This window comes from Acanthopagrus latus, chromosome 12 (assembly GCF_904848185.1).
Source record: "Acanthopagrus latus isolate v.2019 chromosome 12, fAcaLat1.1, whole genome shotgun sequence".
NCBI lineage: Eukaryota > Metazoa > Chordata > Actinopteri > Spariformes > Sparidae > Acanthopagrus > Acanthopagrus latus.
The window spans coordinates 10122436-10138905 of NC_051050.1; the positions used below are offsets into that span (position 1 = coordinate 10122436).

The following is a 16470-nucleotide window of genomic DNA, read 5'->3' on the forward strand; positions in this document are numbered from 1 at the left end:
CTAATGCTGCCAAACCCACTGAGAATCACAGCCAGCCCTGCAGCTCTGTACTGATTTTAGCTGTTATTAGCCACATTTTCCCATATTTTGTTTTTTCCATGCCCCGGCTCACCTGGCTAGGAAGCTGTTGCAAGTAAAGCAAATAGCACAGAACAAAACAGCAGAGCGCACAACTGAGTGGCTGGTAAGAAATTAGAGCTCAAAGTTGAGCGAATATTGGATTTTTCTGCCCTTTAGTTGTCAGAAAACACTTACTGCAGCTTTAAAAACACGACCATCAACTAACGCAGACAAGCCTTGTGTTCTTTATTTGAGTGACATCAGACCTTCAATATCCACCTCAGCCTAAAGAGTTTTAAAACAGTTCATCAATATGCTTTGATTTTGTATTTTTCAAGTTCACCGAGGAGAGAACACATTCTTTTTTTTTTTTACTTGTTCTAAGAAACATGTGCGTCAGTGCATAAATGTTTATTTTGTAACAATCTTTAAAGAAAACTGTGAAATGAGCATTTCCAAATGCAGATCATGAGTTGGCGGTTTAGTCGCAGCAGCATCAACTGGACACTGAAAAAAATGTTCCTGTATTTTTTCATTTGTAATTTGTCTGTTATATTCAATTATTTTGAAATATTCATCAATTGTAATAGATGTAATCACTTCAGGATCAGGATTTGTGTAAACTCTCACATTTCTTATGAATTACAGCCTGCTATCATTAAAAAGCAAACCTCTTTCTATCTGTGTCAAGTTGTCTAATTCTTTCATAGCGGGAGCATTTTCTTTTCTTACACGACACATTATCTGCATTTTAAGGAATTCTGCCCACACCAGAAAGCTGTTCTCAACTTTTCCAGATACACGTGTGGCAGTGCGATTTTAGCACTGCTCATTACATTTTCCACCATGCTGCGGTGATATAGAGCCGCACCACAGAACCACTCACGGTTGTGTGTCGTCAGAGATGCGACAGATGTCACGAGGTAAGTGCAACAATATGTTATGTGCCATGACAGGTTTAGGGAAGTGTTTCATCACAATGATAGGAGGGTTTTTATGACGCTGTAATTCATCACAAACTTTACAGTCTTCTAATTTCACATCCTCAGACTCAGAAACTGGTGTTTCGAAGGGAAACACAAACATGAGCTAAACCATTTTAATAAAAAACAGTCTACTTTTGACATCCAACAGTTTCAGTGTTCCATCGATGCTTGTAAAAGGCAAGAATCCAAACTTCTGTACAATAAACTGAACTTGAATCTAATAAGACCTGCGGTCACCTGTGTCACCAGCTGGCAGTTAACTCTGTAATGACGTTTCTCCTTCACAACGTGCCGCAAAAAAGCAGAAGAGGCCTCTTGCTTTGTCCAGCATTTTTGCCTTGTAGTCTGCTCTTGTTTTGGGAGATTTGTGGCAAAGTCCAGACCTGGAAACATTGGCACAAGTCTTGTATAACTATTAGGTTAATTCAGTACTATTACGCATCATTCCCTTTCTCATTCAGAGTCACTGGGAGTCCGATTTGCCTTTCAGCACTTGTCTGATGCCTCTAACCTTTGGATTACCCCAGACAGCATCATCACACATGTAGCAAAGTCAAGGATGATGCTGGATCATAGCTGAATATCCAGGTAATCCTCATTAACAGGTCAGATCAGTTTACAGTGGCTGTTGAGAACGAGGACCATCTCAAAGGTCCCCCACACAGCTCTGTGAAGACATCCTCATAGGGGTCCGAGAGAGTCCTGGGACTCCTGCTCGTTGGCCAGTATCGTCCGCCCGTTGTCGCTGTAGCTCCGGTTTGGCAGGAAGGACAATCTGACAAAAGAGACGGAGACGTATTTAGTCAACTTAAATCAAGCCTTAAAGGCAAAAGTGCCCCCCTGAAAAATAATCTCAAATCTGTCCAAAACAATCAAAAAAAGATTTAATACGTTTGTTTTGGTTGGAAAATGTTGCGAGGTTGAGGTTGATGTCAAGGAAGACACAGTTGTATGATAGTTCTGCTGGCAGAGAAGAGTTTCTGTGGCAGAGTCAGTGGGAATACAAGAAGAGGGAGGCATGGGAAATGAATAAAGAGCGACTGGGAACCAATGTCCACATTCTTCTCAAAGCAGGCAGCAAAGTCCTCACCAAAGACAGCGGAAGAAGAGGGAGCTTAGAAGCAGATAGTTGGAGTTTAAAATGGCCAAAGGACATTTTAGCATTTGTTTTTGCAGTGACAGTTTATTTAGTAAGTATCATTTTAAAAATATCCACATAGTTACCATGGCAAGAAGGAAAATATTTAGTGATCTACTGTATGTTTTCACTGGTCTGTTTATAACCAACCAGACTGAACCAGAGAAAACAGAAGCAAAATGTAGTTGTTTATAACCCAAGTGGATGTTTGACCATGACTTTATGGTGGCTTTACAGCCATGACATTTTAAATGTTTCCAAGAACTGCAAACACACAGGTATGACAAAGAAATGCAGCAACTTCAAATATTTGTCCTGTATGTGTTTGTACTGGACAAAGTTGGTGGCTTTGCTGAGAGAACAAAGAGTAGTTCCACCGATGTGTCTCCCGTTAAATTGTAAATAAAGTTGAATTTATGTTTCATCCTGGGACAAATAAAAAATCTTTAATCCTCCTGTGTACAGACTGCAGGACCTCATGAGCACGTCACTACTACAAAACACGCACACAAGCAAACACGCACCTGAACGGAAGTCCGGGTGGTAAGTCCCCAGGATTATCTGTTATCAGACCATTTACTACAATGACCGCACACACACACACACGCACACACACAGTCCCACATGGAGGCATGTCCAGAGTTGAGGAGGTGACGGGGGAAATATAAACACAAATGTTCTCTAAGTTCTGCTCCTCTGTTTTGTGTGTTTTCTGTACAGCCAGTGTGTTTACTGTCTAAACACGGCTCGCTCTCCGTCTCTGTCTGTCTGTCACACAGTCGTGGATGAGAATAGCCACCAGGGGAGGGATCAGTGTAAGACAACAGCAGCCTGAAGCACTGAGGAGGAAATCCAAGGGAACAGGCATCCGGATTACAGAAAAAAAAAGAAAAAAAAGAAAAAAATTAACCCTACATTGATGCTCACACAAAACTGGCTAATATTGTTTGGGGGGAAATTGCAATAGCAGCAACTTTTCCAATGCAAGGTAAAAATGAACATCTTAATCATACAAACATCATACTACAAAACATAAAGCATTAGCTGTAGCTTTAGCTTAGTGTACACAATGTCTGTATGCGACTCTGAGGGTCACGTTTGTGGTAAACTGCGTCAGTCAGTGTGTTCAGAGGACGTTGTGCCCCCTAGCATCCACTGAATCCAGGGTTTGTACTGCATTCTTCAACATGAGTTACTAAGTAGTCTGAAACTTGAATATTGGCAGCCTCTCTTTGGGACCACAAATACCAACAGCAAACCTCTGCCAGCAACAGCTGTCCTTACTGCCTTGAGAAAGATTAGATGTTTATTGAGTTTATTTTAATTGGATTGTGAAGCGGGAATCCTTTAATAGACCCTCCTTCAAAATCCCTTTTTGTTCCCCGACTATCGCTCTTTATGAGACAAAACCAAAAACCCTCCTCATCCTAGAGATCCAACCCCGATTGACATCATGAGAAAAATACATGTCTTTGTAGGGACGAAGATCGAATTTAATCACTCATTAAGCATCGTTAGGTGAATGCTCTCCCCGTCATCTGGGGGCGTTTTTGGATTCAGTTTCATCCAGCGACTCAAGACGGATTCACTTTTAAATTCAGACGTACAGTCTGCCCAAATAGACTTATACAGCACTGATAAAGATGTTTAGACTTCTTATCATCCTAAATGAATTCACATTAAGTTGAGATACGGGTCACGTTGCTGGACCTACATATATGGTATCGTTCGTAAGCAAAACACGAACATGTTATCCTTAAATCTAATCTGCGAGGGCTAAGCAGACGTTTTGACTACACACATCAGATGATATATGACACTTCAAGTACATACACATTAAATTTTTTCACTGCAGACATTTAGTGCGGCAGCAGCAGTGCAGCTTAAATTTGGGTCATGTCATAGAAAAAGCGGCTATTTTTTCCCACCCGTAACAGAACATTTAAAAAGAGAAGGGGGGGCTGGGTGTGTTGGAAGTTTCCCACAACTTTAATCAAATCTTCTAACATCAGTTTCATGAAGGAACCGCAGGCTAACACTGTGTCCACAGACAGTTTAGTGGTTAACTCCCACCAGAGACTTCCCTCCTGTGTCTCCTCTAATCTGTCTCACTTTCTGCTTCATCACTGTCCAGCTGGAAGGGGGGGAATAAAAAGGCCAAGGTGAGAGGGATTTCTCTTGCAATACATGTGCACTTTGGGAAGTGTTCATCATTTTGTTTAGTTTAAGGGAAGAGAAACATTTTTGTGAGGCTGCGTCAGCTGTCAGTATTGATCAAAATAAAAATGTGTGGGGGAAATGGTGAATCCTCCAGTGTGGTCTGGAGGAGAAAGACGAGAACCAACTTGTGGTATTTTACCAATTTCTCTCAAGGGGATCTCAAATATGTTTCCGTTTCCATTCTTGATTACACAGCAACTGATCCTGAACTGAACTGCAGGGGTGATGACTGCACAGCTGAGAAACACCGAGAGTTTGGATTGAACATTTCAGACATGAAACCCATTTTTGACACAGTTTATGGTCTTCTTTATGTTGGGGTTTTCACTGTGGCAGGGTCCACCATCCACAGGGACCCCAGGGATTCAGATCGGATTCAGATTGCCCCCGTTCACCCATTTGTTTCAAAGTGCGTGATGCAGCATATGATCCAGCCTTACTCTCACTGACATCTACCTCATTTTTTACTGTTCACTTTCAAGTTACTGCTAATGCTAACCCAAGTTTTTCTAGCATTCAACTGTCGAAAGATGGGATCGCTTGGAAAGGGAAGAAACACAGAGCATGAAGACAAGGGCTGGGTTATCCTAAACAACCAAGGGGGTAGGCCAATATCCGTAAGTGATCAACCCTTCACTAGCCCCATTGAACGCCCATTCATTTGGGATTATTTTGAAAACCCAAAACTTACCAGAACAAAATCAACCTATTAGTCTGTTCGTCCATTTCTTTTAGGCATATGCAAACAACTAGGCTACTGGATTAACTCTTGTCCCACTCCAGTCCAGTGGTGGAGGGAATACACCAGAACACTAGTCGCCAACCGCTGTAGACGCCATAGTTTAAAATGGATGAAGAAGAATTCAATCAATCCGAGGAGCAACAAATAGCATAAAAAGTAACGTTAAATAATTGGTAACTGAAAAATGTATCGTTACATTAATCGAAAAAATAATCGCTAGATTAAAAATAACAGCTCTAATGAAGACAGAGAGTGCATAGAGGTGCTGCAGCAATGGAGAGTATGTAAAGCATAGAAACCTTTCAAATTAAAGTATAAACCTTAAAATAAGCATTATATGAGACATTTAAGATATGACACTGGTCAGAGGCTTAATTTTCTAGTTCTGATTGTGCAAATGGCTAAAATAAATGAAAATAAAATAAAATACAAATATCTTCTTCAATTCTACATTGAATTGCACATTCCATGCCATCAAATACTAAGCTGTTACAATTTCTTCAGTCCTCACACCTCACATGTCTGAGAAGCAATTCTCAGAAATAAAAGGCCAGTTTAAAAACAGCCCCAGTACAGGTCACGTTCTTGCTGTTCCTAACTGCATCTGGTGCCTGTATGCTGCCAGATTTGCTGTTATCTGTCAGTTGGTTTGATCTGTGGCTGAATTCCAGTCGATCAAAACATGCATCAAAATGCTAGATGTGCAGGAAAAGATCGTGAGAAAGGAGTCCTCCTTGACTCCTGATTTTTAAAGGGATTTGTTCTTTTGGGGAAAGAGGGGAATTTAACTGGCAGCAGGCATTTCAGACAAAGTTTCTGAAACAATATTTATTGTTTTATTTATTGTTTACACAGTTGTTTATGTATGTAGGCTCCAATGTTTCTACTGCTTCAGCCTGGTGATTGTTTTCTGATGGACTGCTCTTGGTATTAGATGTGGACATTTGACAGACAACAAAGGTTTTGCATTCTTTTACAGTGAATGATTTTTAAAGAGACACGCTTTAAAATACTGGAGACAAGTCCCTCACTTTAAGTTTGATGGGAATTTAATAAAGGATGCTTCCCACCCCAAGGTCTCATGAATGCCTAATTCTAAAATGTCTTTGCTTGAACTGCTGTTGTAACTGTATCTAAGCCACAGTCCTTGTGCAGGATTCATGCAAGGCTCCAGTAAATTGAAATCTCATCAATCATTATGCCAAGAATTAAAACATACGCTGTACAAGCAACTTTTCTAATTGATCTCTGTGCTTGCATGTCATTTGTGAGAGAAAACGTCTCAGGTACAATCAGGTTATCACTTTCAGACCCCATGAGAGGTAATCCCCCACGCACCCTTTCATATTTCCTCGTCTGCCTCTCCAAATGCCAAAATCCCCAGTTCCCTTCTCCCTTCTGTCCCGTGCAACAAGTGACTTATGACAAAACAACACCTGATCCATAACGTGACCTTAACAGACATCGACACGAGATAGAGGAGAGGTTTGTATTCGTTTAATTTTGTGCTAATATCTTTCAGGGACATTAAATAATCAAATTTTGCTCGTATCTGCGTGCTTTGGGAGCTGAAGTTGTTAGGAGGGAGCGCTGATGGGGACAGCAGATAAGCTGTGTTTTCTCACAGGATCGCAGTGGAGCAGGCTGGCCATGGATGTAGTGGTGATATTACGCCTGACTGACTGGAATGAGGTTTGGCAGATATTACTGGAAGAGATGGTTCTGTTTAGTTTCTAACCAGCTCTGAGACCATACTGAGGGTTTCACATGCGTTAATTACAAACTGTGTCAAGTTAACGTGATCATTTACTGAAGCAAAAAGACCTTGTGTATTGTAATTTTAGTCACAAACTGGTACATGTCAAAATAGTTGCAACTCTAACTCAATTGATGAATTAATAAATGTACTTAAAGCATGCACCCTATGGAATTTCCCTCCTGTTGCATACATGTTAGCAACATGGCTACCGCTAGCAGCCTGGAACCTGTCCAAAGCCAGAAACCCTGATCTCAGTGTGATGAAAAGGCAGAGTAAAGCATCTGATTGTATTACAAGGTAGGCAGGCTTTTTTACTGACTGATTCAGTAAAATGAATGCCCGTTTTTTAACCGTCTCATGTCCTGGTGGAAAAGGTGGACCCCGCCACCCTTGTTTCAATAGCTCTCCCCCTATGCCTCCTTTGCCTTCTCCATCAGCTTGCTTGGACAGTTCCAGCACCAGAGGGAAATTCACTAGCTAATTGGCAGCATGAATTAATTCTGATACTCTGGAATCTGGAGCAGTGAGGCTTCAGTGCTGGAGAGATGAACTTAAGAAGTGTAATCCAAGTATTCTGGGATCTAGTTAGGGTTAAGAGCTCTACCCTGCTGCATATTAAACTAGATCTGTTTTTGTTTTGACATGTTAGATCAGACCATATCAATAATACATTAAAGCCTTTTAGAGACCCACATTTTTACTTTTCCCTCTTTCTACACTATAAACTATGTAAATTCCTCCCAACATGCTAAATTTTGCTTTTGCTCCTTATGGTAAAAGCGTAAGATGGATGCTTCTCTCATCCAAGAACCCCTGATTTCAGAGGCATTTCTTTGCGAAACCTCATGTCATTCTAAATTTGGAGATTTCCCATCTCTCATCCTGAGATCCGATTGAATGAAAGAATCAAGAGCATGACAGGACATCAGTCAAAATCTATGGCTTAACTGAAATAAATTGTGATAGAAAGGTCTAAAGAAGTTGATACAAGTTTATAACTTTGGTGTTATTATGTGTGAACATTTTAGTCCACCAGCTCAGTAAACTGAAGACAGAGAGCGACAGAGAAGGGGTCATCTTCTAACATGAAAATATGATCTGACAAGCACAAGATGCTTCACTGAAGTGTCTTTGCTCTTTGGAAAATAAAAACAATTCTGACCGCACAGTGACAAGATGGCCAGAAGATTCCTTTAAAATTAAATTTGTGTGCACAAACACGTCTTTGAAAACAAACTCTGACTCTGACCGACTGAACCACAAACTGCATGCTCTAGCATCAATCCACAAGGGTGTCCTGAAGCCTCCTCTTTTTGATGCTGATCTGGGTTTCTAGGACAGAACACCCTCTGCATTTCATGTTTGGTTTCCTGTGACTCTGCTGTGGATAACACAGCAGCAGACACACAACAAAGGACATTTTTCATGCAATGACTGGACACATCTCCAAACAGTTCTTATAAGTCAGTCTCCACTAATTAGGTATTTTTATTAGCATCGTACTGGCAAGTACGGTTGCAACTGAATTAGATTTTCATTAATTTGATGAGGTTTTGTGTTGGCAATATATAATTTATCATAACAAATGTGATATTTAGACCTTGAAACATGTTTAACCACTATGATATAGGCTTTTAGCATATCTTCCCTCATTTATTACATTTTCTTATATTTCAATTACCTGTATTGCTTTGAATGAGTCACTAATTTTGCCCGTCTGCTGTGCGTCAGTGCTGATTCGTATCATATAGCATAAAAAAAAGACAAAGAAAAAAAAAAGAAAAATCCTTCCCTTCTCCAAACAGAGCTTGTTTGGTTAGAGAAGAATGAAAATGATTTCCTCTGACTGACTTTTGGTCCTGTTCTCTCTCCATCCCATCTCACTTCCTGCTCACAGATGGATCACCTGATAGTGAGTTGCTGCTTCCATTTTAGACACTGTTTGCGTGTGCGTCCAGATGAACAACGTCATTTTTCATTGTATCCTTTTTGTTGGATGAAATCTTGGCCAATATTTAAACCTATCTGTATCTCGTTGCTAATAATTACTTAGCAGCATTACTTAACCCAGACTGGCCTTACACGTCTTCCAGAGTGACACAGTGGCTAGTTGTCTTTTTTGTTAGAAAATTTACTTTAATTGCAGAGCTTAAACTGGTTTGATTAAACTTAGAAGAATAAGAAGAAGAAACGACCTAAAAACCTGGTCAGCAGTTTTTCAGTTTACACATTTGTTTCTCTGTTTTTGCCCAAACATCTATATGGTCTGTGAGTGTGTGCATAGCCATAGCATTTTCCATGGAGCTTCATCAGCTTCAGTCAGTCTTTTCCAATAGCTTTTCCAATTCCTCAATCAGTCCATACCCGCGGGGTGTTGATAGTTTTTATCTAATAAAACTCAATTAAAATAAAACGAAGTGACTGTCATGCAGCCTAGCCCAGAGTTTTATCTGGCTGCACCAGAAGCATTGGAACTGAGCTCTAAGAACTGCAGAACCACTGGCCGATCACAAGTCAAGACAAAAAACACATGCGAGAAAAAATACTATCTATGTTCAATCTTTTGGCCAAACCTCATGAGTCACAAGCTGTGTGCAGCCAAAATCCATCCAATCCAACATCAGCACTGACAGATTACTGCAGGTATTCATCCACGCTCTCGGCAGACGGGGTGCCTGCCACTCATTTCTGATGGCATCAAAATCTGTCCAAATTTCTGCAGGTCAGCGACTGTAGCAATGAAAGAGTTAGTTATGTGAATTCTGTTGAATGCAGTCCCTATTGTCATACAAATAAAGAATCAAAAGAGGAAGTTCCTGTGGTTTTAAATGAACTTATCATGTAGTACCTGTTGTTTCCTAAATAAAAGGTTGTGTTTGTTAACTTCTTCATTCATAGTATGGTCTAGTATTTTTACATTGCAAAGTTTCTTAGAACATATACTTCCTAAAAAAATGTCTGAATACTGCTAGATCATGTACTAACTGTTTAAAAAGAAGAGCACTGTCACTACTACGGGGAACAGAGTGCTCTTGTTAACATTTCCAGGCATGCAGCATAGTTTTTCCACATGAATTGCACTTGTCCAGTTTTTCCACAGGTGGAAAACATACTGCGACTACTTTCCCAACGGTCATAACTTAATAAATGAGGTTTGATTATATGATACATTCAGTGAATCATCATCTGAAAACATCCCAATATACTCTGTGAAAAACAGAGTCTAATGGAACATTAATCTATCTTTAAGTTATCTACATTGAAGATGCTGTGCTAGGCTGAGTTTTCAATTTAAACACTAGGACTACAAGTGTCTGTGTTCTGTTTTTTTTTTTTGTTGTTGTTTTTGAATTTTAATTTGAACTACTTATAACAATGAGACTGTAGACTTTTTATTTATAGATTGATACGATGATTTGTATACATACACATTTTTCTTGTATAGTTGCTATTTCCGTGACATTTATGGTCCTCTGTATATGGACATCTTTTTCTATATCCTTCTATCATTTATCACTGTCACATGTTTTTCTGTCTCATCTTTTAACAACATTACAGTGAAATCTAAGAGTGATCCACTTCAGTGACTAACCCATGAGTTAAGAAAAACTGCCCATCATTTTCTCCTACCTGCTTGCTGTTGCTAAGGAAACACATATCAGAAAAAAACTTTTTTTTTTACGAAAACTCTCTAAATGTCTGGTTCACTGAAGGGCTTAGAGCACACAAAAAAAAAATCTAGGGAGGCATGAGAGAGTCTGAAGCAAGAAAGCAAATAAGAATTGCTCTGTCTCTCCTCAGTGACTTCACTGAATTCAGTAAAGTGCATGACAACAGAGAGGAGCAGCTCCGAAACCGACAGCAGAGGGCTGAGGCTAAACTAAGCTCTGTGAAATGCTGGCTGTTAATAAAACACACCATTGAGTTTACCTGAATAAATACAGTACACACACACTAACTTGAGACTATTGGCTAAAATGTGCTTATGTTGGAATGGTGTACCATTGTGTCACAGTGTCACAATGTGAGCAAAGCACAGTTCATAATCTGTACGTCAGACATAAACATCCATCTTTGTTTACTGAGATAGTTCTGCCACCTGTCCCAGCCACACTCTGTCTTCCTGCCCTTTTCTCACTATATGTCCTTATGTCTGTATTTTTTTTTCTGCTGAGTAAATCCATCAATCTTTCAAACCAACTGTAGCTACCTGTACATTTTACAACCTACGTAAAACGTACAGTAAACTTGCACATGCACGAACACAGACAGTTCATAGGTCATGAAGAATCATCTACGAGGGACAGTAAATGTTTGACATGTAGGGAGAGGCGAATGGTGCTCTAACCGAGAACACAACGTCCAAGCAGTTCCCCTAGAAAACAATTTAACTGATCTGAATTGACCTGAATTACTGTACATCTTCACTCTTCCTTGAGGGGAAAAGTGTGCTCTGCAGACAGAGTTTAAAGTAAAAACACATGATCAGAGCGCTGAAAACAAATGAACAAACAAATCCGAAGAATGCCTGAACCTCATCCCCGAATTTAATATAAGCTCGGCACAACGCACTTGCTGACTGCCAGCATTTATGTGTGATTTAAACTGAGCCGTTATGATATCTGTATCAGACAAGAGTCTGTTATTTTTCTCTCTTTTGATCGGACGGAGAAATGTAAAGTATGTGAGATCACCTGAAGGTAAACACCAGTGAAATTCTAATGTTCTGCTGTAAAGTTGAACATTTGCTGTATGACGACATACAGCAGCCTGACACAAGACCAAATAGTTTTTCACTGTATATGCACACACACATACACACACACACCTACTACCATCTCCGCAACTCTTTGAAAAATCAGTAATTCTGTTTCCTCCAGCTTTCTTCCCCAGAAGGTTTACAAAAATAAAAGCAACAACAGCGAGACAAACACAGAAACAAACACATCATTCACACACAACTACAGAAAGTAACTCAAAACAGGCAGCAGAAGATTGACGCTAACGTGATTGGCAGCAGGTGCCAGTGCTTGGAAAGTTAAGCAGAAATAAAGTGAATCATCAGATATGTTTCATCCATTCGCTGCCAAAATGTTAAAACCAGGTTTTCAAAACTTTGTCCATTAGATAAACTGCTTATGATTCATGGGATTTCTGCTTACAAGTCCTAAAATATGAGGCCGTAAACATCTTATGAAACCAAACACACCAAAATACAACAAAGCTGACATTACTGGACTTGTTTCAATACATTGCTGGTGTGATCACGCTCTTATTCACCATCACATACAGTATCTATCCACCTTGTGTTGTTGGTGGCACCTGCTGAAAACTTGTAGAGTGCAGAATTTGCAAACATAACATTAGGGGAGCAAGTCTGCTCACAGAAGAATGGAAAACTGAGATGGTGGAAGTCGTCAGAAGCCCAATCGGAAGCCTGGCAGGGATTCTGATAGCAAAGTTTAATCGTGATATTTCAAGGTGCTGAATTTAGTTAGAACTTATCTTCCTGTTCAGTTGAGTTTTCAGCTACATCTATCTGTCAGGCCAACTGTCAACTGAGGTGAAGTCCTGGAGGCGGTTTGGCTGTGGATCATCTTCTTTTGATATTCTGTGAAATCAATTAGAAGTAATCTGCTCGTGACACAGTGCATGTTGTTCCTGTTTGCTTATCAGCTCGGACATGTATCCTATTTGTGCTAATTCTCAGTTGTTTTTCACTAATGCATGAATGTGCACAACACATTTCTTGCCATTCTGCTTATCAGATATTTTGCATTTGTTTTTCCACAAGTCTGAAGGACTTTGATCACAGTCTGACAAATCAGCAAGTTGGATGCCTGAATGAATGACTGACTGTTAGACTCCTTTTCTTCTAGGAATATGCTGAATTTCTTGAGTAACTTTACCTTGCATATATGATAAGTGACAGCTCAAGTTTTTATTCTACATCTCCATGTATCTAAATGAGAAATTAGGAAGCACAGTGGGTTTTGTGGTGTTTAGACTCTAAACCAGTGCACAAAGCACTTCTTTTTAAAAAAAAAATGTGATCAATTACCCGACTCTGCAGTTCACTTTAACTCTACAGAGCATTTCAGCATCTTTAAGCTAATTGTTTTGGTCTTTTGGCCATGAACCTCCATAAATCTTTGGTACACTGTCTGTGTTCAGCACTAATTAAAAGCTAATAGCCAGATATTTCGTTCAAGTGTAGGTGGATCCCAAAACAAATAGGAGAGTGAATTTTGGACTTAGGCTCGGCGTCTGGTAGATCTTTGATTAACAATGGCTTAACTATACATCTACCAGACGGACGCTGAGTTTGTCATATCAACTTAAAAGGCAATAACATGTTGGTCTTTACAACTTGTTTCTGCTGCCCAAAGCAGACATTTTCACTTCTCACAGTAGGAAACTCACTAGTGTAACTGATAATGTTAACAATGGTTACATCAGGTCATCCAGAATCCTGGATCTCAAGCATCTTAATAGAATTCAGCCGCCAAATTTAGATTGTATTAACATTACGTATTTACACTTGCCATTTATAGCTGGTAAGCATGTAATTAAAGCTACCTAGGGCTAGGTGAGCCCAGGTGTGAACAGTGAGTAGTATGTTGTCATTTAAACACCCAGAAGGTCATCAGTACCTAAAATATTTTTTTTCAAAAAAACAAAGCCTTTTGTCCCTCAGAAAAAAGATTTCCTTAATTAAATTTCAAAAAGCTGATTAGCCCAGGTGGGCCCATTCATGGTCCAATTTGTCACCATGGAAACAATATTTCTGTAACAGGAGAGCAGAGACAGAGACGGACGGAGAGATGAGTTTCATTCAGAATCACAGCTGATGTCTTAAACCCGAGTCTCTAGTCATTGCTGCTTAGTTATTATTATTTAGATGCAACTTTTTCATATTTTATTTCCCCTTCTTTTCTTTTCCTGTATCCTTTTGTTGTAGTTGAAAATACGCCAACAGACTTGAATCTGTTTTTTAAGAGCTCAGATGAGAAAGTCAGGGACATCCTGGTGACAATTTAATTGCACATAATTAATCTGCCTTTCTTCCCCCTCTTTTCTAAATTTAAGGCATAAATGCTCAAACTCTTCTTCCGAGAGAAATTTCTTTCTTTTTTTTTTCCATTTTTTAAAAAGGTTAGCCTAAAAGATCAACTTTGAAAGAGAGATGGAGTAAGAAGAGAGAGGAGTGACAATAGTAACGAGACAAATATTTCACACCAATTTTTAACAAAAAATATGTAAAGAAACAGATGATAAAAACCTTGTGAGTAATAATAAGACAGAGAGAGAGGTAACAGTGAGAATCAGAGAGGAGCAGCTGGCGGATTTTAGGTTTCAATCAAACAATAATAAATCAAACAAGTCTCATAATAAATCACAGACCGGAGTGTTTACACTTCTCTGGCCTGTCTGTCCAAACTGTGTCTGTGGGCAAAAAACATGCACTTTTTCACCAGTGACCTGCTTCTCATTCATACATTTACACACCTTCACAGCTGCAGAGTGGGATGCAGCCCGGACAACCACAATCTGAGGAGGAGGAGGAGGAGGAGGAGGAGGAGTGATAATACTCAAGGTTCCTGTTTTTTTAAATAATTTTGGCGGTGCTCAGCTCCGGCATCTTGGGACAAGAAAGGTCAGACACTCCTCTCCTGATGATGTGAAAGATAAACAATATGAGAGCGGAGGATGATCAGCTAGCCTATAATCACATCAATTCCTGGAGGATGAAACCATGAATCCTAAACCAAGATGGACAGATCTATTTTGGGACACTATTTTCACGAGATGAGAAGCAGCTTAGTCTTAGTCTCTAAGACTAATTTTAAGTTAAAAAAGAAAAGAGACTGAAGGCGACCTGACTTTCACGAGACATTATGTGTTCAAGACTTGATTTGCCAGGAGACATCCAAGGAAAAAAGTTCAAGTTTCAAAAACAACAGGCAGGTTTTGTATAAGCTTGGACAAGAACCTTGGCCTTGAAAGACTCGGACTTGCCCCAAAAGACTGAAAACATCTGTCTCCAATCACTGACAGGAGCATGTTAAAGGTGCATTCCACCAACCAACTTCTCTATGCTAAAATCTTGCATTTGAGTCTCCAGTACACTATATTGCCAAAAGTGTTCACTCAACCATCAATCTGATTGAAATCAGGTGTTCCAATCACTTCCATGGCCACAGGTGGATAAAAGCAAGCACCTAGGCATGCAGACTGTTTCTACAAACAATTGTGAGAGAATGGGTTGCTCTCAGGAGCTCAGTGAATTCCAGCGTGGTACTGTGATAGGATGCCACCTGTGCAACAACTCCAGGCGTGAAATTTCCTCGCTCCTAAATATTCCACAGTCAGCTGTCAGTGGTATTATAACAAAGTAGAAGCGATTGGGAACAACAGCAACTCAGCCACAAAGTGGTAGTCCACGTAAAATGACGGAGCGGGGTCAGCAGATGCTGAGGCGCATTGTGGGCAGAGGTCGCCAACTTTCTGCAGAGTCAATCGCTACAGACCTCCAAACTTCATGTGGCCTTCAGATTAGCTCAAGAGGAGAGCGTAGAGAGCTTCATGGAATGGGTTTCCATGGCCGAGAAGCTGCATCCAAGCAATACATCAGCAAGTGCAGTGCAAAGCGCTGGATGCAGTGGTGTAAAAAACGCCACTGGACACTAGAGCAGTGGAGATACGTTCTCTGGAGTGACAAATCGCGCTTCTCCATCTGGCAATCTGATGGCCGAGTCTGGGTTTGGCGGTTGCCAGGAAAACGGTACTTGTCTAACTGCATTGTGCCAAGTGTAAAGTTTGGTGGAGGGGGGTTGTTTTTCAGGAGTTGGGCTTGGCCCCTTAGTTCCAGTGAAAGGAACTCTGAATACTTCAGCATCCCAAGAGATGTTGGACAATTCCACGCTTCCAACTTTGTGGCAACAGTTTGGGGATGGCCCCTTCCTGGTCCAACATGACTGAACACCAGTGAACAAAGCAAGGTCCATAAAGTGATGGATGAGAGAGTTTGATGTGGATGAACTTGACTGGCCTGCACAGACTCCTGACCTCAACCCAAGAGAACAATTTTGGGATGAATTAGAGTGAAGACTGAGAGCCAGGCCTTCCTGTCCAACATCAGTGTGTGACCTTACAAATGCACTTCTGGAAGAATGGTCAAAAATTCCCATAAATACACTCCTAAACCTGGTGGAAAGCCTTCCCAGAAGAGTTGAAGCTGTAATAGCTGCAAAGGGTGGATCATATTAAATTCTATTGCAGTCAGTGTTTGAACTGTTCCATGAATTACACAAACAATGTTTATCAATTTAATTATCATTTTGTAAGTCAATTATGTTGCAGTTTGACATCAAACTGTTTAAGTATAATACCCAAAAGAGACTTTCCAATTAACACTCAGAAATGTGCCACAGTGACAGCCATGTGGGTGTTGTAGATGTAGTTCACTGAGCAGTTTCACCCAAAACTACGTGGTACTTTACTGTCTTTGGAACAATATGCAACTTTCTTGACTTGCAAAATTATCTTTTAAGTTGATTAACAC

At 40.1% G+C, this 16470-nt stretch overlaps 1 protein-coding gene across 6 annotated transcripts in view; it reads right to left on the bottom strand.

Moving 5' to 3' along the window:
* Positions 1-282: 282 nt before the first annotated feature.
* Positions 283-16470, bottom strand: part of si:dkey-247m21.3 (5-hydroxytryptamine receptor 4) — a 44084-nt gene continuing 27896 nt past the window's right edge. For all 6 annotated transcript variants that reach the window (XM_037118161.1, XM_037118166.1, XM_037118165.1 and 3 more), the window contains one exon: positions 283-1821. In XM_037118161.1, the coding sequence (XP_036974056.1) occupies positions 1728-1821 (94 nt within the window). In that variant the 3' untranslated portion in view covers positions 283-1727. The remainder of the gene's footprint in view (positions 1822-16470) is intronic.